The sequence below is a fragment of the Amblyomma maculatum genome, chromosome 10 (assembly GCF_055883805.1).
Source record: "Amblyomma maculatum isolate TAMU_Amacu chromosome 10, ASM5588380v1, whole genome shotgun sequence".
Lineage (NCBI taxonomy): Eukaryota > Metazoa > Arthropoda > Arachnida > Ixodida > Ixodidae > Amblyomma > Amblyomma maculatum.
This window is the reverse complement of record NC_139353.1, coordinates 10,079,447-10,106,483: the sequence shown is the minus strand read 5'-3', so window position 1 is coordinate 10,106,483 and position 27,037 is coordinate 10,079,447. Positions and strand designations below refer to the sequence as shown.

Sequence of the window (27,037 nt, the reverse complement as noted above, 5' to 3'; positions counted from 1 at the left end):
GGTCGACCTCCCAACTCGCACCCCCATACATTTCGCGGTGTTTTAAAAATACTTCGCCTTGGTCATGAGATTTCATACTTTCACGATCTATTCTAGGATGTTCACGGTTACTCTGAACCGAATAAGGACATCATAGGTGACTCGTGAAATTAAAAAAAAACTGCTTATAAATATTTCGGTTCCATGTATTCCTATGGACGCTAACCCTATTTTTCACCCCAGTCGGCTGCGACGCCACGAGCGCCCCCTTTGTTTGTAAACACGGTGTTGGTCTATAGTTAATTGCTGCGTCAGAGCATCGGCGCTTCTCTGTTTATGGGTGACACGATCAAATTAGTCCTTGTGAAAGAGTTTCTTTGTTTCTGTAATTATCGTAATAAGCAGCAGCAGCAGTAGAATCAGCCACCTTGCTACGTTATCAGCAGTACAAAAACCTTTTCTATCGATCTCCAATGAATGACCTATGTTTGAGAACTCAACTCAAATTATCAAGGGAAAATAATATAAGCCGCCCCTACTTCCGGTTTAATTTATTTCTTTCTGCTCTATTGCCATTTATTGCAGTCTTTGGGGTTGATATCGCTTATTCTGCTAATATATTTGTGATTCGACATATTGTTATTTGTACTGCATCATCGGAAAATCAAAGCCTCGTCTCAGCTCTCCTTCGTTACGTGCGTAGGAAATTCCGCTCTGCAGAGCAAACAAAATAGTGAAAATAGGATGACTTTAACACGCTCTATGCACTATGTTGGGACTCACTTTTCGCGCAGTGGTATTTATGGGTTGTTTGGTGGCCAGCAGGCAACCTTTTTACGTGCTGTGAGTAAAATGCGTCCATCACCTGTACTCAATTTCACGGGTTCCGGCACTTCTCAGTGCTAACCGTTAAACTACTTCAAACTTAACTACTTCAAGCTGCATCTATACACGACAGCGACAGCCACAGAGTGCCGGCACGTTAAACATGACAACAGCAAGCTTATACCCGCTAAGATTATCCAAATCTGCTCTCGTGTGCGCCCGCTTCATTCGCCTTATCTAACAGCCCATTCCGGTACCCTCAAGGGACAATCGCTTAATACCGCAACAGAAAACAAGTGTAAGTGGACGTGGATGGGACATGTATAGTGCCAAATGTAGACGACCGTTGGTATTTTTGGGTAATAGAGTGTATTTCGACGGTAAAGCAAACATTAGATTTCAGGTAGAGTCAGGTGGTAAAATTACGTGGGACAAAATCACCAAGGCTGCTGCACCCAGTGGGTTTCAACGAGCCCGTTTACCGAATAGAGTAGAACGTTACGACAAACGCGACTGTCTGATATTTCAAATTTTATTTCGCCAACAGTTTCGGGAATGGTATTCCCTTCGTCGGGGCAGCTTTACAATGGTATTCCCTTCGTCAGGGTAGCTTTACAATACTGTAAAGCTGCCCTGACGAAATGAAGAGGGTCAGACATACCAGCTTTTGTACATCGTACATTTTGTCTCATGGTCGTTGCCTTGGAATCGCTATATATAGTTCAAAAAGTCACCGCCATATCCGTAGCTATTGTCCTGTACTGAGACACGCTGGCCTCACCAAAAGAAGTCACTGTGCATAATTATATACAGCTCGTAGAACGCGTCCGCCAGCTGCTGCCAGCACACCGGAGGAACACCTTTGCCAAGAGACAGGCGACGAATATGCATACGCAAACAAGGTCCTTCGGGAGCGCCGGCCTTGCCTGCCGAGCAAACGCGGCACTGTGACACTGGGACGGGTACTGCGTCCCGGAGAAGGAAAGAGCGGAAGGGCCTGAAGAAGAAGTGCCGAGCGAAGGGGAAGACACACCACCAGTAGACACTGCTCTGCACTGGTGTCGGTCGAGGACAGCGCCGTCGCTGACTCACCCGAAAAGCGAGACGGCCACGGGCTTAGTGTATCTCTAGTCGTGTGATGTTATTTGCTTCCTAAATACCCCACGTCTACTCCCCGCTCCCGCCGCCTTTATAAAAGGGCCCCGCTCAGGGCCGATTAGGAATGACTAAAATTACACCACTGGAAGTGCGTCACTGCTTCCTTCGCCCAGCTGCATGGGTAAAGGAAACTGGGGTGTGTACTTGCCTGTGCGTGCTAACAAACTAATGGCTCTTCTTCTTCTTCTGGCGTGTAGTACTGCCGCTTCCGTCTGCGTTTCCGGATATTTTGTGACTCGAGGTCAGAATGGATGCGGCTCTCTCCACAACCAGCCAGTACTTTGTTTTGATTCAGTGGGAGCGCGCGCAGATTCGACCCAGGGACAGCGTTTAGGGCGGAAGGGCCGTCACTCCCTGTGACAAGGGACGGGGAGCCGGAGGACCTGCCAGGCTCACGTATGAAGGCTCCCGGAGGCGCCAAAACACTCGCTTCAAGTCTTCCGTCTGCTTTCTCCTGCTGGCTTCCTGTTTTCATTTTCCCCACTTCCGAGCGTAGGTTGTAACCGTGCAGTGGAGCTTAGAGCGTGTACCGCGGGTAGCTAGGAGGCATCCTTTCCGAAGCTAGTTGAGCGAAAACCTGTGTATCGCTGAATGATTGAGTGTGCCGCATTATATATGCATACAAAAGGAGCAGCCAATTCGGTTTACCACGAAAACGATTACGAACGAGGTTTCGTCTCCATTGCAGAGTTATATACGTGTCTCGGTTACAACGCCTTCATTGTACTGTACATGGCGTTTTGACGTAATCCAAGAGTGACATGACAGAAGCCACGCATTGTACTTCAATTGAAGGCACTTTGTGCATTTTAGACCAAATTTTGCATGCGTAAACAGTACGTAAAAGCCGAAGGAGTAGTGGTACGGTATAGTCGGAGTGATTTTGCTTCTGGAACTTCCGGCAACAGGCTCTTGCTGGCGGTGACGCTGGAACAATACCCGAATTATAACATATTGTTATCACATATGACCCACAATTGCCAAAAGTCGACTCCGTGTCGCTTCTGCTGATTAACTTTTGCCAGCAATCGATGCCGCGGGACGGCACACAGTCCTCGCAAGATATTGCAATGCATGCGACAATGCACTAGGGCGCATGCGATCGGAAACACTGGCTATTAAAGCTCGCTCTATTAGCGCGTTCTCGCTTCGCTGTGTGCATTGGGACAGCTGCTATATGTGCACAAAATGAGCATCCTTGCGGCGGGCCAAAGGCTGATCTGGAGCCAGACAAGCCGCCTTGGAAGTCTGCCAGGCAAGCGACGAGACAGATGATAATGTAAGACGACGTAGGACCCTACTTTCAAAAACAGCGCAGCTCCAAAGTGAAAATAAACAAATAAATGGGAGCACGAGTGTTCAGTACAGCGTAAGCCCGAGACGTTCTGACTGCGTGTCCCAATCATAGCAACCGAAACGTGTAGTGCCTTCCTCGCGACGTGCACTCTTTGAGTAACGAAGGTTTACAGTTACAAGGTTAGGTCCGCTTTTGACATGTTCAGTGCCGGTTTAACTGCGTACGTTAAAAACGTGACTTGAAACCCATCTAGAGCATATTTCTTACATCCTAGATAGAGGTATACTCTAACTCTCAGAGCAGAATTGAAATCCTTTCGAACATTTCTGCTCTCTCAAAAGCAAAATTATTAATTTTTGTTACGTACCTTATGCTGTGCTCATGTTCCTCACTTCATGTCTTACTAATACCCTTGCCAATTAGAACTACTTTACAACAACAAAAAAAAAAAAAAGAGAGAGAGATGTGAATATTTCGTTCTTGTATCCGTCTCATGCTGCTAAAAAGGTCCACTGTGTTGGTGAAGGGACACATGGCACCAGCCAATCCCATGACAATCTCGAAAACGAACGATACCGTGACCAATGCGACACAAAACCACAGATCGCTTTCCCTACTGACAGCCTTGCGAATTTGGTTCGGAATAAGCTGACTCCAGAAGTACCTCCCACAACGCTGCATGATTCTACGAGCGACGCGACATCAAGGGCAGCCGCGAGAGCTAAAGCGACTGGCCCTAATCAGTCAAGCCTAAACAGGGGTTGTGCCAACAGGGCTATATACTGCACCTTCCGGAGTAGCGAAAAGCAGAGGTCACTACTGCAGGCGTGGCAAAAGCCTCGTCTGCACTTATGGGTGAGCGGCCTTGGTCTTTTCTCCAAGCTTTCCATCAAGAAGAAGGAAAGCGTACCTTTTATTTTGGTTTCCCACTTCTTGTTAGCGCCGTTGCCTGCAGCGAGCGGCAAACACTCGAAAACACGTGTTTCACGCCTTCTTCGCGTCACCACGAGCACGGAGAGGTCCAGAAGAGAGCGGGATAGGAACGTAGGTTGCCAGAAAACACCGATGCATCTGCACCTGACGCACTCGAGGGCACCGCCACGATATGTATACGAGCCCGAGTTGCGACCCCGACTCCGGTCGACACACTCAAAGCGAGATGGCGTCAGTTTTTAGGAGAACGGGGAGTAGAGAGTGAACCTGCTCCCGCTTACATTTAACTGTTTGCCGCTTATAATCCACCCTATCTGTGTGCCCGGTCCGTCGCCGCAAAAATAAGCCTACTTGCGAAGCCTATTTATGTCAGGGGCAAATCCAGACCTTCACTTTGAAGGAGTGCTGTGGTGCGGCTTTCTCAGATCCTTTAAAAGAGGAGAAAGAAGTGGCTGTGGTGTACAACTCAAGGCATGGGTCCTTGCAATTTGTTCTGGGTTGCGCATCTAAGGATTACCATTGTTCAACACCGTTCTGAAAGCGCCGTTCGCCTCGACGTATCTGAATCCGTAGTCCTCTTCACGAACATAAGGTCCGACTCTCCAACGAAGAAAGGGCGGCTGTTTTCAGTCTCAAAGTGCAGTTTGCTGTCACGAAAAGTTAGTTAGGGGGAGCAGCCTCGACTACACAAGGCAACTTCCCTCCCGCAAAGACGTGCAACTGTTAATGCTGCGGAATTCATAGCAGGCTGTCCGCCAACGGACTCAGCGCGAGTCTTCGCTGCAGCGCCGTGCATACAGCCATGAACAAGCTTTTTAGAAAGCACTCTCGTGGTTATGTTATGTGGGGTAGTGTGGCACTTCTTTCAAACGTCCAAGTGAGGTACTTTGGAGGTCCTGGGACAAAGCTCAGAGGGCACCTTGCATGACCAGCTGCCGGCAGGCAAACCAGTTATATAAGCCACAGCGGGGGTAGTGGGGAAATGATAGATTGGCGATTTGAAGGCAATAAATTTATTGAGGTTCATAAGCACTATTCAAAAATAACAATAATATATTGCCACCAATCTAAGGACTCTTTCAGAAGGGCGACAAACAGCAACAAAAAATTAAAACACTCAAAGAGTTTCGAAGAGATTCGAATATTCCTGGTGCACAACATGTCCTTTACACACACAGCCACTAGCCAGACTTATCCTAGATAACACTGCAAGACACTGCGCTGCTGCTCTTCCAATGAGGCTCGCGCGTCTGTTATAATATCGGTATTCTGCACAAGAGATCTCTATTTTCCTTCGCAGCAATTCCATGCGGCATTCGCAACGGAGCTACCGGCATTACTTTAGTCACATTCCTCGTCAACTTTGACTCGCGAATATTAATGATCCCCTGACTTTGGGCGTTCTTACGGCGGGCGTATTCCTCCTGGCACGGCTCCCACAGAGCGCGCCCGCAGTTTACACAGAACTCGTCTCAAGGACAAGCCACTTATGTAAGCTCTTCGGCATGTTATTTCGCGATCCTCTTTCTGGTGGAGAGCTCTTCAAGTGCCTGTTGCCACACTCACAGCCGCGCATTCTGCAGCTGTGTCGGCTACCGCAGTCACGATGCTGCAGACCCAAGACTGCCTGTGTGCTGCTTTTCTAAGTCGCGATTGCCAGTTCTGCATACCAAGTACCAGTGACCCTGGATTCCGCAAACGTGTGAGCTCTCCGATCAGCTCGCAATTGGACGCATTTATGCTCATTTGACTTTCAAGGCTTTAGATGATATATAGCTTCTTCACCGACACCTCCCAGAGTCGCCTCTGAACACTTGATCGCCTTTCGTTGTGACCAGGTGCTCTGAATAAGAAGAGTCCGAAAGACTCGTCTGCTGCAAGTATTGTACCCGATATCGTACCTATTATGATTAAACGTGACTACAGTTCAGAAAATTCGACATTTATGCTGCCTGCCACATTTAGGCCCAATCACCGTAATAGAGAAACACTAACAGCTATTCACATAACTCAATAAGTTGCGAAACAAGCTCGTTGCTAACGATGCGTGATGCTCGATTAAGCTACAAGGTTGTGCCTTACTGCCGTATACATATGTACGGTAATTGTACGTTATTTAGAGCCCATAGGGTGCCGCACGTATATAATACGCTCAGTGACACGGATGTGGCGATACTGGATACACCATACCAAAGTGAATGTAGCAGCGAGCCTTGGAGAGGCATAAAAAATCTGCGGTGATTTGCACAGTGGTCTACCAGTGCAGGATAAATCCGTCGCCTGTAAGGAAGACCTTCTTGGTGGATCCGGTGGTCACTGTTATCCTGCTGTGCTTCAGTCACGAGGGCTCGACGAAACGGGTACTCCTGAGACCGTATCATGTTTATTCGCGTGAGACAGAATGACTTAATTAGCATCTGATTTGACTCTAGGCTGCGGCGTGAGCCACCCTGACTAATTAATTCAAGTGTCGAATTAGTTATCTTCTTGTAATGGGGCACAGTACATGTCACAAGGAATTTGTATACCAGTTGTTCGGTACTGACCAATCGTTGCGCCACTTCAAGGCCCAAGGGAAGGGGCAAGGTCTGTAAGGTTTCATTTCTCTTTCTCGAAACGGAAATTTTGTTCCGGAATGCTACAAGTTGTTGACTACTGCAGAAATAAAAGAAATCACCCACCTTATTTGCTAACAATTACTATTATGCGTTAGTGAAAGCAGTTAAGAAATATGACCCGCAGAAATCAGCGGTCTTAAGCGTTTTTACAGGCAGTTGACGGCGCCGTAATTGCGTACACGGTTCTCCTGTGTGCCGCCGATGCCGAGTGCCTGGCATACCGGAGCCGCCAGCCGGATTGGCCGTCGCCGAGTCGGTGGCTGGCGTCCAGCTTATTTCGGCGCGCCGAATCTCGCCACCCTGCATGCCTCTCCTCCTCCTCCTCCTGCTGCTGACTCTCTTCGTCTCAGGGACGGCATTGTCTTCGGGAGTGCCAGCGAAAAGTGCGTTTCATCCCCTGCCTGTGTCGCAGCAGTCCGCCACGTCTTGTTTGCGACAAGGCGGCGGCTGCTGGAGACCTTTAAATGAGCCGCATGCACAAAGTCTCGGTACCGAAATTAACCGGGCATGCGGAGGAGCCGCAGGTCTTATCGCAAAGGGCAACACCGGAGCCTGTTCCCGTGTGTGCCAATCGACTGTCGCTGGGAACGCGCACGGAAGCTGCGTCTCAACACCTTCCAGATCTCGCGGTGACGACGTCCTAGGTGTTCCACGGTCGCACGGCCGCGCATCTTTTCGGGCGCTGGATGAAATTCTCTGATTTTGAAACCTTTTTGAAGTTAAGCATGTGAGAATTAAAGTTTTATCGCACTCCAGCATTTATCACATGACTGCACTTGTTCGCAGGCTAAGCTGGACAACACCTCAGATGGCAGGCTCCCGACTCGCCGATTCTTTTTTGGCAGGCATCCTTTATGTCCCCGGTATCCTCTTTAGCACCACTATCTCTGGAAAGCAGCGGAGAGCTGCAGTCTTCCGTCACGGTATGCCCCAACTGCGACGAATCTTACTGTTATGATACTCCCTCTACTGTTAAGGTTAAAAAAGGCAGCACTGGAGCAAGGCACAGACACATGGTAACAGAAATAACTCACATCAGCGTATATTCTCAAGTTATTTACGCATTTGAAACGAAAAAAATATTGTAGGCACTTATGCTCCACCTTTAATGGTATGAAGCCACACTAATAATGAATTCCGTCTGCGGTTCCTCGCTCGCGTATATCCTCTAGGTTACTCGATTAATGACTAATTGCTTAATTTAGGCCACTATCCTCTCACCCATACGCATTATCATGCAGTCGTGAGCTACCATATTATACGCGAAACCACCAGACACAGATATAATTAAGGGTCCGCGCTTAGCCGAGCCCTACGAACGCACGTGGAGGGTTGGGGTAGCATGTGTGTTACTCTGAACGACCATGGGCTGCCTTGTCTTCATATTTCATGCCCTGCCAAGGTCTGCGCCAATTGGTAGAGCTAAGTTTCGCTGCCTTGCGCATCAATAAGCGTGAGCTGGTTGTCCAGTTGCCGCCGAAGGTCTGTAGTGGCGGAAAGCTCTGAGCACGGCCGCTACATGGTTGTCCAAATTAGGCCTGGAAAACAGACCGCGGCTCTAGTCTCTGTCCCGCTCTCTTTCCCACAGCAAAAGCGTGGGTGACGCGAACATGACAGGTGGACCTTTGGCGCAGAGGAAGCAATAAGCTGCTTGCCTCGCTGAGACCTTCGGTCGGCGAGGGATCTATTTGAAACTTGCCCGCGAGAGGTCTCGGAAAAGGACATGCGTCTGTTCCTGGTGCTCGAGCTCTCCTCCTTCTCTGTACTAGCGCTGTTCCTCTCTACCTCTGGAGTGTCTTCATTGCTTAATTGCTTCACTGGTTTGTTTCAGGAGACTTCCTCGTAATCTTCAAATGAAATGAATCAGGGGTACATTAAGCTGCGCCCCTAAGGGTATGACGCGACCACGTAAATAGAGATTTATTTAGCATAGCGAAGACGTACTAGCGTAGACGTACACCGGTTTAGTCGACGCCACTTGCGCATGCGCTCAGGTATAAGTGTGGCCGCGGCGCATGCGTAGCCGATGTCCGGTAAACCGGTAGACGTCTACGACAGTGCTCACGTCTCCACTCTGCTAAATCTCTCTGCTCCCGTTTGCTCCCTTTGGGGATGCCCTTTCGCGTATATGCACTTTGCTACTCATATACCACTGTAGTGCATCGAAGGCGTCACGCTTGTGCAGTAACGGCGTGTTATCACCTAGCTTCTTTCCCACTGCTCTTCAGTGAGAGAGCGCTGCAGGTATACATGTGGATGGTGCGCAGGCTCTCTCACCACCGTTTCCAGCGCGCAGTAAGGTTGGTGTCCGCATGGATTTTGTTCTTACACACCCGCCGTGACCTTGAACGAGTTTTCAAGTGCCGAGGAAATTAACAGTGTACACTCCACGAAACGCCTAGTGTGCCTCTTTCGACACGAAACGCTGATCGCGCGCATTCCGATGAAGACAGCCAGAGGGCTCTGGGCATGTCTGTATCCATCCCAGCCGAGCGCAGCGAGCCGCGAAAGAAGCGACGGCGCCGCGGCGAGCGACAGGAGATGGGCCGCGTCGTCCGATACGATGGCTGCCTGCTGGAGTCCTTCCAACCGACAGCTGCAGCACAGTCCCCGGGTGGTACACTTTCTCTGCGCCTTCCGTGCTTCGCTTTTCGCGCACCCTTCTATCTCCACCTCTGGGAGAGGGACACCTCACTTGCAATGGTCGTCTTGAGCGCTGCCGCTGCCATCGATTGCGACATATCGCTACCGTTGCGAACTTGCGATGGCAGGACACGCGCGCGCGCGCGTCGCTCGATAGAGACGCGAAGGGAAGCCGGCTTGGCGCGTGCTTGTCGCCACGTGTTTCCCTCAGCGTGTGCAGCTTCCAAGTAAATCCACGACGCTCCTGTGGTTGAACGTATTCGCGTACATATAACTTGCCGCCTCCTTTGCCAACTAAACGTAACCTGACATAACTTCGCGCAACTAAAACATTTCACCGACGGCGTCTGAACAGAAGGCCGGGTGAGACCTGAGTTAAGAGATTTCTTTGGAATGCGTCTTGCGCGACTTGTTGGGAAGTCGCATGCTTGACGGAACTCGAAAATAGGTGACGAGTTATATGTACAAAAAAACGATCAGTGCCTCTCCTGTAATCAAGGGTGGGTGTAAGCATGCCCTGGGCTTGTTACCTGCGTAGGGCATGCTGGAAAAGTACGCAAACAACTGCAGCTTAGCGTCACTCGTTACTGGTCGCAGCCACGAAAAGCGCCGCGGCACCAAGCGCTGGCACCACGTTCTCAAGTGACGCGGGAAGTCCGCGTGCATCGGTCTGTATCCGGGAGAGAACGTAGATGCCTTTGCGCCTCGCGCTGGCTTCATCGCTTTATCCGCCACGGTAACAGGAAGACACCTTATGACGCATGCGCTGTTCCAAAAGCAGCGCAGTAGGTACCGGGAATGATCGATGAAACTTCGTTTAGGTTTGCCTTTGGGTTAATTTTTCTGCTTGGAGCCGCGTTCTACCTCTGCCGCGGCGACAACGGGCGCTGAAAGCTCCAAAACCTCTTTGCTTCCAAAGCTGGATTCGAGCTAAGAGTGTAGTGGTGCCAGTAATCTGTTCGGTTGATACCTCATTTCTCAGCCATCGGTGAACTTTGTTTTCTTAAACCTGGTATTTAGATGAATATGATGTTGTTTTCTGTGCATAAACTAATCACAAAGGCCGAGGGAAGCACTGCTTACAAAGTCATGTCAAAACAACATGCCCAAGCAAAAAGCACTTATAAGGCTGACAATTAAGGCTGAGCCCGCAACCAAGAAGTGAACCACAGTGCCAAACTCTGCCTAGTCTCAGATTTGCTAAACACGAACAATATTTGTGTAGTCGATACTCGCATGTACGAACCGTGTTCACATGTTGGGATAGTACAGAGCCGCAACTGTAGGGTTGGGCTGGATAATGCGAGAGGCAGGAAATGTTTTCGTTTTTTAAATACGACGCAGCACGATGGAAGCAGCGAAGGAGGGAATATATATATATATATATATATATATATATATATATATATATATATATATATTATTTATTTTTTTACTTTTCGCTCCAGGGAGGAGGACAACGTTGGGAAAAGGTCCTGCAGGTCAGCTTGGTTTCCTGATATTCCAATTGAGCACGTGGGCGGTGGAGAGAGTCATTCCTGCCACGGGGACGTTTCGAAAGGGGTGGGTAGAGAGGAAAGTATCTATAGGGGAATACTTGTGTCGCGGCTGACAAGAACGGTAGCAGAGAGGCACACGAGAGCTTGAGAATGGCAGCACTGTGTGGCAGCAGGTGATCGCGAAAAGGCATCCGAACGCCTCTCTGAGGCTGACGAAGCAAAACGGACGAACGCAGCTCTAAACGTGTATTTGAAGCCTATTGGATAAGTGAACCAAATTGCACATATATAGCCCTAATGCGTGTAACGAACACGAGCGGAAGTATTTAGGGAAAGGCTATCATTTAGAGCATCCGACCAACAACGCAGGAACCTGCAAATTCATTTGTTCTTCATTTCGCTAGCAATTGCCTGTCTTCTAGAGCGCAGCTCTTTGGCTCCCGTTCCTAGATTTCGCGTCGGCGTCGCCGCCGCCGTCGGCCTCGTAACCAGCTCCGCCCCCCTTTCAGCCCCCCTCTTTCTGCGTGGCGCCGACCGCGCGTGTTATCTGATTGCTGTACGCGCTCCCCCCCTCTTCCTGCGTGGCGGCGAGGGTGCTCTCCGGTTGCCGAAACGCCGGCTCGCTATCAGCAGATCACGGTGCGCGCATCCCAAGCCAAAACGCAGAGTCACATTCACTTCACTCGCTAGCGGCGTTAGCGGCGTCAGTCAGTCGCTGTTATCTGTTCGTCGCGCAACGTTCCTATGGGATGTTGTGCCTGGCCAAAGCCGCCTAGAAATTCAGCCGGACGCCAAACTTCTTCGGCGAACGCCTCCTTCACAAACTTTGGATACTTCTCTGCAAAGCACCAATGCACTGGAGGCGAGCCGTACCAAAGGGACAGAAGCGACGTGTTTCAGCATGCGCTGAACGTCCAGACAGCACGGCGCGCCGTGGCCCTGACGGTGAACCCCTTCTCGCCCCGCGGCATATTTGAAGCGAGAGCGCAGCAAGCTCTCCCATTGGCCCTGCGAAAGTGCTGCCGTCGGATTGGACCATTTTGAGCGTCAACGGTTCTCGGCAACGGAGTCTCAAGTGCTTCCGTTCGAGACTCCGAGTGTGAGTTCGTCACGAGCGTCCATCGGGAGCAGTTCGCCCCCTGACAGTGCGGACGCGGCGGAATCTCCCCGGCCGTCGCTGCGCGAGAACAGTCGCGTATGGCTATGTTAGCTTTCGGCCACAGAGCCGATCTTGTTGTGTAAATGCATGTAAATAGTGTATAAAGCCTTTTCTTCGTCTCACCAACGCCGACTCGGATTCATCGCTACCGCCCAGGGAGCTGACAGCCCTCGTTCACGAAACGGGTGACGAGCGCTGCGTTACCAACTCCTTGGCACAACCCTGTTGACGGTGGGCTACTGTGTGATAACCCCACCGGCACAACATTGGTGGCAGTTGCAGGATCCTTGGCACAACCCTGTTGACGGTGGGCTACTGTGTGATAACCCCACCGGCACAACATTGGTGGCAGTTGCAGGATCCACTGGCATAACCCTGTTGACGGTGGGCTACTGTGTGATAACCCCACCGGCACAACATTGGGTGGCAGCGGTGGGATCAACTGTCACAACATTGGATGGCAGCTGCGGGATTGACCGGCGTCAGGCACCTCGGCGCGGTGAGTACCTGAAGTTTCCCTCAAACGCCAGACTTCTCTAACACACAGGGTAGCTTAGAGAAAGGCTGAGCGTAGCATTGTGTTAACCTTGCGTGTTTCAAGCCTACAGGAAGTGTTTTGAAAACCAGGGGATGCTGAGAAGGGAATCAGTGTGAGAAAGGCTTGCGCATCTCTTGCTAGGAGCGAGATAGCGAACGTATATAGTACACTATTCTAAAAAGGCAAACAACAAGAGGCCGGTGTAAAGATGGAGAGTTACAAGGTCAGAGAACTTCTCCAAATTTGTGATGAGTTGGGCATCGATTTGGGCTCAACAAAAAGAAAAAAGGATATTCTTGAGATCATGCAGGCAGAAGAAGTCACGGTTGAGGAAGCCGCAGAGGCCTGGGATGATATTCAAGAGAGAAACGAGAAAGAGGATCGTGAACGTAGGGAACGTCACGAGAAAGAGGAGGACGCCCGTGTATGGCAACTGATGCAGCTGGAGGTTTCAACACTTAGAATGAGCGTGGAAAAGATTAAAGCTTTTAATGCCAGTCATTGTAACGGTTCAATACAGCGAGACTGTCCACCACCGTTCCTCATCGCCGAGGATATGGTAGTGTATTTGGCAGACTTCGAGAATGTCTGCAGAAGTAAACGTTTCGAGCGAGATAGTTGGGCACAGAAGTTGGTAGCTCTTCTCTCCGCTGAAGCGTCGGAAGAAATCAAGCGATTGGTTGGCGACCGCTTGAAAAATTACGATGAACTAAAAAAGTCATTGCTGATACGATATCAGATAACGCCTCAGGATCTTCGGAAGAGATATGAGAGCGAGAAACATTGTAACAAGGCATACTTTGATTTGGCCTATCAGTTGAAAGCCGCTGTAAGCGAATGGCTAGAAAGTCGGGAAGTCTCGGAGCAAATTGTGCTTGCACCAGAGAATGAGACACAAGTTGGGGAAGCGGCCGAGCAAAGCGATAGCAGCAGCGAGCTGATCGAGTCTCGAACAGAAGTGTCTAGGGTTACCTTGGTCGAGCCACTGGCAGCTGAGACGGATAGAGCCGACTCCATCGGCGAGAAATCCGCAGTGACACCGTCCTGCACGCCGCCTCACGTAGCTGTAAGCAATCCGATTCCACCAATCGAGAGTGGGGAATTGGCAGTAAATCAACCGCCTGACAACTCAGAAGCAGCAGTTGTACAGCGTGGCGGAGATGTAGTCAGGCTAGGAGACGACAAATTGACAATTTCCGAAGCCAGAGTCGACGTAGGTCATGACACACAGAAAAACGAAGTTGCGGTCATGGAAATTGCGCAGCCCACGAGTGTTGAACAGCTAAGGCAGACCCATGACGCGGATGCTGTCGAGAACCACACCTGTGAAGTCGACAGCGAGCGACTAGACAGGAGCCATGTTTCGTGTACTGACGCGCTCAGTTGTATTGGCGAAAACAACCCTAGTGCGAACATGGACCTCATGCGATCCGAAGCGCCCCAGCTATCAGACGACCTTGATCGTGCGCCGGTTAGCGCTGAGCGATGCTGCACACCGGCAGATCAGTGTAACTTGAGTGGCGAGCCTGCAGAGGATATGCCTAGCTTGGGGGCTGGCGTGAGAGAGCCTTGTCCTTGTTCGGACGCGACTGGCAGTGAGTCACGCGCTGCTGGCCGCGATGAAGGCGCGGCGCCGCACTCCGACGATGTCGGCGCCATACTAGCTCCGGTTGCCGGCAGCTTGAAAGAGCTGGTACCAAAAGAAAGAAAGCAAACATTCAAGTGCTGCCACCGAAAAGAGCGGAAAGGCAGGTGCATGAAAGAATGCTCTCATCGAAAGGTGAGAAAGCGCAAACTATCGCAAAAGAAGCGGCGATCTCAGCGGCACAAATGCACCCGTGCTGAGAAAATGCGCGATTGGTGCGCAAAGCGTAAGGAACGAGACAGATCGTTCCGCAAAGCGAGCAACTTGGGCTCGTCTGTTCTTTCACGCACAAAGTGGAAAGAAAGGTCTCGTAGAGAAATGGACAGCCGAGGCTGTAGCGGAGGGAGGAGAGCCAAACCGCACGAATACTGCTACGCGTTCTGCCGCTTGCGGAAGAGAGCATCACAGTGCGAACTCGGATGCTTTGAGTCATGCATTCGAGACATAGCTACCTTCAACGAGCATTTCGTCGCTAACGGTAATGCTCTAGGCAGATCGGGGCAAAATTGAATGACCTCCTTACTTCCTCAGTTGTGCTTTACGGCCCAAGTGATTTCAAGGAGACTCTTTTCTATTACTGATTATTAATCTTTTTTTTGCTATTTAATGTATCCTTAATGCGCAAAATTGTTGTTTGAACCTTGTGTACTGCATCGTATACACTTGTCTCTTGTTGTAGTGGGAGCAAAAATGGGACAACAATTTAGCTAACTGAATTTGAAATTTTGCCTCTGTCTGGTGTTTGACGGGTGACCGAGGGTACTTGCTTGTGTTGGGTGTTGCCTGTTGTCGGTCGGTTTCGCAGGCCGCAGAAAAGTCTACCGTTACCAGTGGCGAGTGGCAAGGGCATCGGAGCGACCCGAGCGAAGTTGGTCGACGTGCCCCAACAACAAGGCTGTCGGCAGAGATCCTGACCTGGCGAGTGGAACCCGAGGCACGTGAGGCTACCTGGCGCCCGGACACTGTACGTGAGCTTGGAGGAACCTGGTGAACGAGCGCGCCCGGCATCCGAGCCACATGCGAGCAGCTCGTCTTCCCGGCGCATTGTCTGATGGCGGGGGTGCTGTTGTGCCTGGCCAAAGCCGCCTAGAAATTCAGCCGGACGCCAAACTTCTTCGGCGAACGCCTCCTTCACAAACTTTGGATACTTCTCTGCAAAGCACCAATGCACTGGAGGCGAGCCGTACCAAAGGGACAGAAGCGACGTGTTTCAGCATGCGCTGAACGTCCAGACAGCACGGCGCGCCGTGGCCCTGACGGTGAACCCCTTCTCGCCCCGCGGCATATTTGAAGCGAGAGCGCAGCAAGCTCTCCCATTGGCCCTGCGAAAGTGCTGCCGTCGGATTGGACCATTTTGAGCGTCAACGGTTCTCGGCAACGGAGTCTCAAGTGCTTCCGTTCGAGACTCCGAGTGTGAGTTCGTCACGAGCGTCCATCGGGAGCAGTTCGCCCCCTGACAGTGCGGACGCGGCGGAATCTCCCCGGCCGTCGCTGCGCGAGAACAGTCGCGTATGGCTATGTTAGCTTTCGGCCACAGAGCCGATCTTGTTGTGTAAATGCATGTAAATAGTGTATAAAGCCTTTTCTTCGTCTCACCAACGCCGACTCGGATTCATCGCTACCGCCCAGGGAGCTGACAGCCCTCGTTCACGAAACGGGTGACGAGCGCTGCGTTACCAACTCCTTGGCACAACCCTGTTGACGGTGGGCTACTGTGTGATAACCCCACCGGCACAACATTGGTGGCAGTTGCAGGATCCTTGGCACAACCCTGTTGACGGTGGGCTACTGTGTGATAACCCCACCGGCACAACATTGGTGGCAGTTGCAGGATCCACTGGCATAACCCTGTTGACGGTGGGCTACTGTGTGATAACCCCACCGGCACAACAGGGACCACGCGCTGCCTCTCGGAACGTCCCGATAACTTAATTGCTCTCTTCATTTCTCCGACCATAAAGGTTCTTTCATGACAGCGAAGAACTGTTAGTGGAATGTTTCTTGAAGAAATACGTGTGACAAATTTTAAAAAGTCGTCTGTAATTGTGCATACGTGCCTTGCTCGAAATATTTTCCTCAATCTATCGAAAAGGTGAAACAGTTGATGAGCTGCGCTCAAATTTCGCATTGGGAAGTAACGTAATCGTCGAATTTTTTTTTCTTTTTTGCGGTGCAACATAAGAGGTTCATTCGGTCCGCCATTTCGTACTCTGGCTCGTCGTAATCATCATCATCATCACGATGATTCTTGCCGGCAATACATCACTGCAAACACTGCGCACGGCTTGTTTTTGTCCGCGTCCATTTAAAGCCGCGAAAAGATGTCGACGCCCACAACTCGCCCCGCGTGACGCTCTTCGCCCAGCTTATCCACTCGGTCGCCCAAGCCTAAAGTGGCGCTGCGACCTCCTTTTCATCAGTTCGACGACCATGCACTTAGGCGGCGGCAACGGCGCTCACACGTCAGCTAACAGTGACTCTTCCAATGCACTATGAGTCAGCGTGTTGTCTCTCAAAGGTGAGCCGCACCTTGCACCACTGGTTACGGACTCAGCTCTGGGCTCCGGAGCTCACAGACACACACACGCACACTCGGAGACTCACGCACACGAGCGGCGCGAAGCCCGGCGGAAGACAGAAAGGTGCGCCAAGTCCCATCTTTCTTCGCCTGGCTCGAATAAACCATCAAAACATCGCAGTAACCTGCTCTGGAAAGCTCCTCCCCGAACCGATTTCGTCATCCTCCACCAGTCTCGGAGCGGCCGTCGATAATGGGCGAAGAAGAGCATCGTCCCTCCTGCCAGCACTTGGCACTCGGCGTCGATCGACTGCGTTGTGCATATGGCCCCAATACATAGTTCCGTGCATCGCAGGTGTCCACTGATTTAATCTTCCCCTCTGATGGGGAACCTCTTAGCTCGTCCGTGTACCGTTTTACACCACTGCTGCACATGAAACGGTCGCAGAAACGCTCGCAGTCACCTGTGTCTAAGAGGCGATGCTTCTCTATGCATTCTTATGCACTTCACTCATGCGCCATGCAATCTAAATGGTTGTCTGCAATTCAACCCCCAACATGTAAATTTTGCTCCGAGCTAAACACCTCTCACGTTATTTACGTGACAGCTCGCAGTTTAAAAACTATATTAACAAAATTTAGCGGAATATAATAAAGGGCGATCAGCTGGATTGAATAAGAGGTAATGCGATAGCATTTCTCTTTCTCTCTCCAGTCTATTTAAATTCTAATTCTGTTCTAGTTCTCATTATATTCCTTTATGTTTTCTTAGTGATTAATTTGATTTCTACTTGAGTCTTCCCTAGTCTGGAATCTCCCTATTTTCTCATACAAGTGGACGATGGTATCGGACACTTTCCGCCTTCGTGCACGCATAATGCAAACGCTCTGAAAAAAACTTGCCTACCTTCAAACCCTTCTGCATTCCTTCCTCTAGCCACAGTTTTTCAAACCGCAGTATAAGATATTACAAACAAGCACTGTGATCACGCCAAGACTAAAAGTACTATTCTATAAGACTCTGGACGTGGAGGCTGTGATACCAGTAAATCTTTATTCTTCATTATTTTCTTTTCCATTTATTTTCTATTAAATGAAGGAGACGAAGTAGTAAAGGCTGCATGAGTTTATGCCCACTACGTCGATAGAAGGAGACGCCGCACTTCTTCACTATGCGCCAGGGTTCCTCGCTGCTGTCCGCAATTGCAGGGGCAGAGTTCTCGCGGTGATGGACCCCACGTCTGCACCTCGCTCGTCTGAAGGAGTACTCCGTCGCACATTCGAGGGAACGATGAAGAAGCGCCTTCTTGACGGCTGTGCTATATGCGCAACCTCCCTGACAGGACTTGTCAGGCTCAGGAGAACGTTGTTTTGCTTTCTCGTCTCTGTATCTTCCGCAGACCGTGCTTCTTGGCTGTGCCCAGAAGGCGAACCGATTTCGAAACAATGGGTCAAATTAAGGCGCTTCACTTTATTACATGAGCGCTTCGAAAGGTACGAAGGTTGGTCGCACTGGTAAAAATGTTTCACCATAAAAACCCAAATAACTGCAGTATTATGGGACATATTTTAATTAGAAGCAAGTGGATATTATGTGATATTGTTATGCACGTGTTGATGGTAATCATCTAAGCTTCTGCTGCGTGGCAAAAAAAAAAAAAATCCTTGTTTGAGTTTTTCTTTTCCTGTGCACGCAACGAGTGGTTAGAACTGCCATACAAAAAAAAAAAGCACTGGTGCGAGTATTTTACAGTTGATATAAATGCGAGAAGTCTGCCGAAAGAGAATCTGCGCATATATTCATTTTTATCCTGAGGTTAGGCAGTTAAGAAAAAAAAAACGCGTTCAACAGCTCCTTTTCCGAATACATCGCCAGGGGTGCATCTGAAGACGGAAAAAAAAAAAAAACGTTTTCATTATGTTCCAACCACAATTAGTATTGCCTGTGCAAGATGCAAACATAATACTGATCCAGTTGTAATTAACGTTCTGTATAATTTTAAATTTAATATTTCGATAATGTTTATGTGCACTTCTATCTCGGATCTAACTGCCATGCACTGCCACTAAAGCCGTTTGAGGCTTGGGCAGACTAACAGTTTGTGTCTGTTATAACCTTACGACCAATGCTAGCTTTGAATTGGCCTGTCTTACGACGAAATCTGCAATGTGCGCCTCTTGAGACCGCCGTCTAGGAATCGTGTGACAGTTTCCAAGTAAAACTTCAGCCTAGACCTGATTACGGATACGAAGAATTCGCAACGTGATATCGCAAGCGGTTTGTATTGCGGACACATCACACTAGAAGCACGCTGTCTGTCGCAGTCTCACGAGGTGTTTGTTAATTGTTCTCTCTCTCTCTCTCTCTCTCTCTCTCTCTCTCTCTCTCTCTCTCTGCGTTTCGCGTTTCACTCGCTGTCTGTTCGACGGCTTACTTCGACCTCGTCAAGTTGCGCTGTACTTCATTAAGCGCACCGCTGAGAAGAGTTGACTGAATACTAAGCACGTGAGCGTTGATTACTCCCCTATTGAGTGCGGTGGAAAATTTCACGTGACTGCATTGACATCGTCCATCTTGTAGTCACTCTTGCACCGTATCAAGCGACAAGCTGAGCGGCTTAGATCACCCTTGCTGGCTAAATTATACAGCGGCCTCTCTTGGTCTTCACAATCGCAATCTTTGATTGACGACTGAGAATGGCTTGAGTGTGATGCGTGCGTGCATGCGCAATGCCGAAGAGGTGCGCCATGTTGTACGTTTTGTTCGTTCTTCCTGCGTACGCGACGAGTACCGAATATATCCCGGATATGTTTGCAATTTGCATGAAAAGATTTCAGTCTTTGTTGTGAATGAATCCAAGAGGGGTTAATGAATAAGCGGAAGGTCTTATTTGACTAGAAAGGATGGCGGATAATGTTACCGACATCACCTAAATCACATTTTTATCGGTGGAGGAAAAATAAGCTGTTTTGAAATTAGGCTTTAAAGTATTCCAACGTCGAATGGATGAAAAACGTGTCATCCAAGAAGCTTGCTCCCCTCATATATAAACATATGCTGTCACATCATAGTGCAGATGTACACCGCGCTTTACTGTTTTGAACTATGAGTGTATGATTCGTATGAGATAAGCAAAGCAGCTGAGGAAGATTCAAGTTAGAGTGAACCGGTGGCATTTGGTTAAATCACCTACAAAAAGCCGGGTAGTTTGCCGCCAACCACTTCGTGAAATTGTCAACGGCATCAACGACCCCAGGCTGACTACATCCACTGCAGGGCGAAGTGGTTCCCCCATCCCTCCGATTAACTTGGCCGTGTGCCAGCTGGATGCACACAGTCCCTGCCAACTTCCTAAGTTTCTAGCGCAACTAAGCTTCTGCCGCCCCCTGCTACGCTTATCTCCCCTTGGAATACGCTCTGTCACCCATAGAGACAGGTTATCTTGCCTTCACATTACATGACCTGCCCATGCCCATTAATTCTTCCTGATTTCGAATAGAATATCAATAACTCTCGTTTTTCTCTGTCCCACGCTGCACACTTCCTATCTCTTAAAGTTAACCTACCATTTTCCACTCCATAGCTCTATGTGTTGCCTTCAAATTAAGTTGAGCCCTTTTAGTCAGTGTCCGCGTTTATGCCCCATAGGTGACGGCCGATAATATAAAGCTGTTATATACTTTCCTATCGAGAGATACTGGTAAGCTGTCATTCACGATTCGAGAGTCTTGTCAAATGCCCTCCATCCCCAGCTGACTCATCTACCTGTTTCAATCTCGTTGTCTGAATCACCGGCCACTGACTGCTAAAAGCATATACGTCTCGCCTTACCGCTTCCAACGCCTGGCTACCTATCGTAACCTACTGTTCCTTTCTGAGGCAGTTGAACATTATTTTAGTCTTCTGCATATTTATTTTATGCCTACCATTCTGATTTGCTTGTCTACAAGTCATTAACCATAATATACAATTCGTTTCCTCAATTAGTTGGCAAGGCAATGACTTCGGCGAATCACAGATTAATGCAAGTATTCCCTATCAGCGCACTTACCACTTAACTGTGCCTAATTCAGATGTCTGAATGTTTTTTCTAAGCAACCGGTGAATAGTAATGGATAGATCGAGCCTCCTTGCCTAATACATTCTTGATAATTTTATTATTTTCTTTATAGTAACATACGGAATTTATGCGGATTAAGCGATGGCAGTTGCTATCCCGCTTACTACATTCTTGCAGCTGCATTCTTAACGCAAAAATGACGAAGCCCCCCCCCCCCCCCCCCCCCGCCCCAACGTTCAAAGATGGCGATGCTCGCGAATGGAGGCTATTGACCTGCATGAATTAAGAGGAAATCTTTTCAGCGTCGAGCATACGCTTAAGCGTCATTTATGGCCGTTTAAACAGACGTGGAGTAGTTTACCATACCAAAGGCTTAGATATTTACCACAGCCTCCAGAAGCCAAGAAACGCGACAACCCGAGAAGGGTGACGCAGCAGATGCTATGCACGAGCATTTCATGCTAGCTTGCCGGCAGAATGTCAACCAGCGCCACTCCTGGGGTTGTGGCAACGAGTGGGAAACATGCCACCGCGTCCCACGCATCTATATAGTTCTCGAGACAGGCATTTAATGCGCCACTTTCGTGGCTCAGAATCCTGAACACAAAGAAGCGTGACAGGCAGTAAACGATTGCGCAGATAGCAGGTAGCTATTAAGAAGGCTCCGAGGTCTTGGCAGCGGGAAGAACAAAAGAGGATAGAGGAGGCGAGGAAGGAATAGGTTGGCAAGAGGCGACGCAAAAAGTATATAGGGATCCGAATGGCACGGAGGAGGAAGAGAAGGCAAGTCGTGTGACCGTGTCGCGCTCGCCCTCTCTGCGCAGTTTGTGAGCGCGCGACTCTCCGTCCAACACAAAGGTTCCAGTTGCCGACTTCTTGGGCGCCGGGTTGCTCCTTGTGAGCGCGCTCTCGTGGGGTTTCAGAAAATAGCGCTTCTGACTCGGCTATTTCCAGAGACGGGAGAAGAGCGCCGCGCAGTCTGTCTTCTCGTACCGTCTCTCGCCCTTCCCGACCCAACCAGCCGTCCACCGTTCTTTTGTTTCGCGGTGCGATGGCGGAGCACGACAAATCATTTGGCACATTGGAACGACGGCTAGCCATGCGTTTGAAAAACATCTCCGCCCAACATACGCAGTAAGGTCGCTCCAGTACGCAGTTCATGCTAGGCGTTTTTGTCTTGCCGTTACAAGGGAAGTAGATGTTTTGCGTCGTTGACGTTAAGGACACTCGGGACAAGAGCAACGGATATCGGGGGCATGGATACCGTCGGCTGCCACAAAATGAGATTGAGTGTCTGCTGTTGACTAGTGCTCCGCTTATAGAGGAGCTAAAGTCGACCTTTTGTAAGGTAGAGGGCGCTCGCGTCTTCGCACCATGCCGCTACCAGAAATTCCACCTTTCATCTGCTCGCCAACTTGTGAGGGTTTTTGTCCAAATGGGAAGTGGGTGGACCTTCTGGAGAATGCGATCTTTGTTGTCATTGCATTCGAGTGTGACTCAAGGTTTGAGATTGAGAGAGAGAGAGAAGGAGGGGACATTAATGGAGGTTAAATTGACTATAAATGGCGCTTTTATGAACCGGGAGAAGGAGGTAGGACAGTTTAATGATGCAGTGCGGCTACCGTAGTCATTTTGTTCCTCCATGTGAGAGCAGGAAGCAAATGAATTCTTATTGTCGCTGTTGAGGTTGCACTTTTTCCGGAGCGTTCAAGATGCTAATGTTCGTACTTCTACCAATTCTTGTGCTTCGCGACCGTCGTTTAGGGCATAGACGCAGTAAAGAGACCGGACAACAAATCCAGGACAGGTTCATCATCGCGTGCTGCGCAGCCGACGTCCCCTGCTGTGCGTAGACGGAGTTTTGCGGCTGTTTCTCGGTTATGTGACAGGCACACTTCGCTGGATGTGCTTCTCACAGCTACAGTATACAGTATCTTATGAGGGCCTACAAGTGCAAAGGAAACGACCTCTCGCCGTTATAACAAACAGCCTGACTACGCCCACTGCAGGATTAAGGTTTTTCCTTAGACTTCCAATTAGTCTGGCTAGTGCTAGTAAGGCCTCCTTTGTTTCTAATCTTATCCGTCCACCTAACTTTATACGTACTGCTCTCTGTTATGACACTGTTCTCTTGGAAGCGAGTCAATCACCTTTAGTGACCATGAGCTATCTCGCCTTAGCATTGTATGAACCATTCATGTCCATATTGTTCTTGATTTCGACAAGAATGTCATTAATCAGCCGTTTCTAACCGACTTACTCTTTTTCTCTTAACGTTTGCCATTTGCGTTGAATGCCAAGAAGCAACCGCGAACAGACCTACCGCCTTTGATCTCAATCTGTAAGAAACCAAAACTTATGTAGTGTAAGCAGATTATATATGCTCCACAAGGGCGAGAGTAATTAGGAGTAACTCCTATTGCTCGGGGGTCTCTACTGTGCTTCGCAGAATGTAAGTTTCCGCTGCAAATTAGGGCGATACCGGCGCTTGTTGAAACTGACTTTTCTTCAGAACGTCTGAAGGCTCAGAGGTATACTTCCAATTGTTGCTTTTGCAACATACTCGTGTTCTAAGGTTTGAAGCCAGACTGTCATTAACCTACCGCAATCATTTGTATTAGTTCTATGTCCCTTGACGTCGGCCACAAGTTGAGTAATGCGCCTTGCAGAAGCGGCGAAGCCAATAAAAGAACGGCCTAGAACAACATACGAATCGGCGCAGTTTGCGAGATACACAGTGTAGTGTTCATCACACGGGCACAGCACTCAGAGCAACACTGATTTGACGGCACACAAATACTTTCTTACAGCTCCTAGGCTCATAAAATTTACGCATATGGGTTTGGAGCTGAGTGCAAGCGAGTCTGAAGACCGACCCAGCGTCAGTCCATACGAATCGTGATAAGCCTAAACACGTGCAGAGACTGAGTAATAATAATGACTCCAGCTAGAGTGAGTGAAGTCTGGCTCATTGCGCCCGAAACTCAGCGTGCGAGATCCTTGAACATGTATTTTGATGACGTCTTGTAACAACTCGTCGGTGATGCACACTTATTCATGCTTCCCCTAAACGGTCACCCGCAGGCAACTTCGACGGCGACTACATCTGGATCTACAAGACGGGCGTGGTGCTGTGGATCATATTCGGCCTGGGCTACCTGGCCATGATCCTCAACTACATATCGCGCGCCATGCGCTGCAAGCAGATCCGGCGCGTCGAGGACCGCCTTTCTGCGAGCTTCCACAGCACGCAGCACAAGTTCGGCCAGCGACTGGACGAGATACACAGGCTGCTCCAGGAGTTCGCCTCCAAGGTGGGCACGCTTCCCCCTAAGTGTAATCCCGTTGCCTTCTTCATTATCTCCAAGCATCATCGTGTGAAGGCACTCATATTAGGGGACATGCTGGGCCAATTGAAGCTCCTCCGCCCATCAATGAATTAAAGGCATTCATATGTCATGAATGCTCATTTTAGCGCAGTAAGAGCATCGCTCCTTCTGTTTCCCGCCAGACAGATAATCCGCAAGGCCACGCTGTACGAATAAATAATGGCAGTACTATCGCGAAACCTGCTGTGAGAAAGCTTAATGTTGTATTTACCCACGATGATTACGATTACTGTGGCTATTTTGCTCTAATGAATGTTTTACGGGGTAGTTGGAGATGAGGTGGAGGGAGGTGGCTTGAAAAGGGCGCTGACGCGTGGGGGGCTGGGTAGGACGGTGGTTGGTGTCTAGCGGGTGGTGCTTCTGGAGGGTAATCGGATTTCCTATGGCGACATTGAAGTCGATTTCGCCGTCAGTTTTTCGTTTCACTGCAGCATAAATATATATTTCGTGCCCGCATCCTGGATGAAGAATGCAAGTTTTTTAGTAACGGGTGAGGCTTTTGAGTGATGAAGGTAAAGTGGAGGGAAGCTCGAGAGGGGCGCAAGATGGATGGGCGTCCTTTTAGCTATATAAACGTATAGGGGATAGATGACAGGTTTCTGGTGATTCTGGAGGTATATAAAGGCTTCAGTCATCGTGGCCTTACATAGATGCGCCGACATTTTAGCCAAGTATTATTTTTACTTCTTTCGTAGTAACATGGCAGTAGGATGCACAAGTAGAGGTTATTAAAGAGCAGGTGATTAAAGGCGTATGTTGCATACATATGCATGAGTAGCCTGATAGAGCGGTTCTTTGGCTGTAGCAGGCTGTTGAAAGCGTTGGCATGATCTTGCCACTAGCTCTGAAGTTGAATGCAACGTGATGGCGTGGTAATAGACTATCGGCGTATCAAGCTACTACCTCTCACAAACGGCAGAAGGTACATTCCAATCACCGCCGTTTGCAGTTACCTCTGCATGCTAGTCTGCGTGGATATAGAGCCATATGTAAACCGTCTTTAAGCTCTTGCGAACATACATATATGCACTCGTGCTGACAGACAGCTCCTCTTTTTCTTTCCGCCCCATCCGCGTCCCCTTCCGCGAATGGCCCCTGCAGCAGAAGTCCCACCGCAAGTCAATCTGGAGGGGCAAGTCCAGCGACAAGCAGCTCTCGGGCAGCGGGGGCGGTGACGACGACCTGAGCGCTGACAGCCTGTGCGGCGGCTCCGACAAGAACCACAATACGCGCGACGACCAGATCCAGCGGTTGCTAACACTCGTCGAGACGCTCAAGGAGGAGAGCACGCAGAACCTGTGCCGCACGAGGCAGCTCATCGAGACGCACAACCTGAGGCTGCAGCTGGAGGCGCCCTACTATCTGCGGGAGGAGCTGCTGCAGCCGTCCCACCGGCAGGAGGGAGGCCTTCCCAGGGGTGAGGCGGCGCCGTCCAGGAGGCACAGCCTGCCCGTGCTCCACACAGACGGGGCACTGGGTGGAAGCAGCGGCGCAGGAGGCGCGGGAGGCCTTCTGGCAGTCCCCAAGGACTACCTCCACGTAAGTATGGAGGCCACAAAGTAGCTGATGCAGCTTTAGAACAGGGAAACCTTAACGCCAGGAAGGTAGGCTAGAGAAACATGGTTGTAGTCTGCTGCTTCAGTTTGTGGTAAGGATATAGGACACCTCGTAGGAAAGAGTGAGTGTCAGTCTAGAGAGGAGGTAAAGATTAACACATATCAAACACACAGCCTTCAGTGTGCTTCAAAGATAGGCGTTCTACTAGTCCTACCTAACTATATAGGGAGTCATAGATGCTCAGAGAAGGTGTAAAGCTACTTTAAGATCTCAAATCGTGCTATCCGTCTCTCTACGGCGTACTTATTTCTATGAAGCGAAGCACGCCTGAGCCTGGCACTTTTTAAGGCTCCACGCTTGCGCACTCTTCCCCCTTTTAAAGGCCAAGGTTGTTGAAAGGCGGTCCTTAGTCAGGTCTATATGCTCTTAACTTCTCACCCGTGGTTCTGGGAAGTCATTTCGCATGCAATACCGCTCTGGTGGCTTATCAAAGTTTCACTGCCCTTTGTGTAGCACCATGGCCAAAATGCTGCAGTGTGTCTCAGCGGGGCCTGCGAATTAAGTCTCCGGTGCCTAAAGAGATCCGAGCACGAGAACTGCGTCCCGAGCGCCAGTTGAGCATGAGAGCGCCTGACGCGAGAACCGCACCATCCTAAAGCGAGTGTACGCAGGAAATAAAAGCGATCGCAAATTCTTCTGCACGTCATCGAGTAAGGAGCATGTATGTAACACTATAAATTTGGAAGCGCAAAAATGGTTAGCAAGACGCAAAGCAACCCAACCAAAGCTATTTACAAATGCAACAAATGTATAGAATCATTAGCGATCCATGAAAGAGAAGCTAACTGGCGCAACCTGCAAGCAATAAGTTGCAACATAAGGAAAAAGCGTCAGGTGCAGAAGCATCATCCTAATTAAAAGTTAATTCTTGCTTAGCTAATCGAATCAGGTCATCTGAGCGTCTCTTCCTTATTTTACAATCAGTGGATTGCTGCTGCGTAGAGTACGTCTTGTTGCGGCAGCCATATGCTCTCTAAATATGCTGGCTCTGGCAAAGCTTCCAGTCACCTTAAATTTTTTACTGGTCCAGCTTTTTTCATACCATCAGTTATGTCCTCAGAATCAAATTTCTGAAGTGCAATTTATGGTTCTTTCTTAGTCGTTTCGATTGACATATCGCTTTGCTTATTACCGCCACCCTTGGGTGTAGTTCTTGTA

At 49.5% G+C, this 27,037-nt stretch overlaps 1 protein-coding gene across 2 annotated transcripts in view; it reads left to right on the top strand.

Annotated features, from left to right (window-relative positions):
• The window catches only part of LOC146175544 (open rectifier potassium channel protein 1-like), a 100,557-nt gene that overhangs the window by 68,601 nt on the left and 4,919 nt on the right, over positions 1-27,037 (top strand). Inside the window, exons 5-6 of one of the 2 annotated variants that reach the window (XM_084581943.1) lie at positions 23,958-24,187; positions 25,367-25,801. In XM_084581943.1, coding sequence (XP_084438069.1) covers positions 23,958-24,187; positions 25,367-25,801 — 665 coding nt within the window. Of the gene's footprint in view, positions 1-23,957; positions 24,188-25,363; positions 25,802-27,037 lie in introns of both variants that reach the window. The other variant, XM_084581942.1, reaches the window with a different exon arrangement.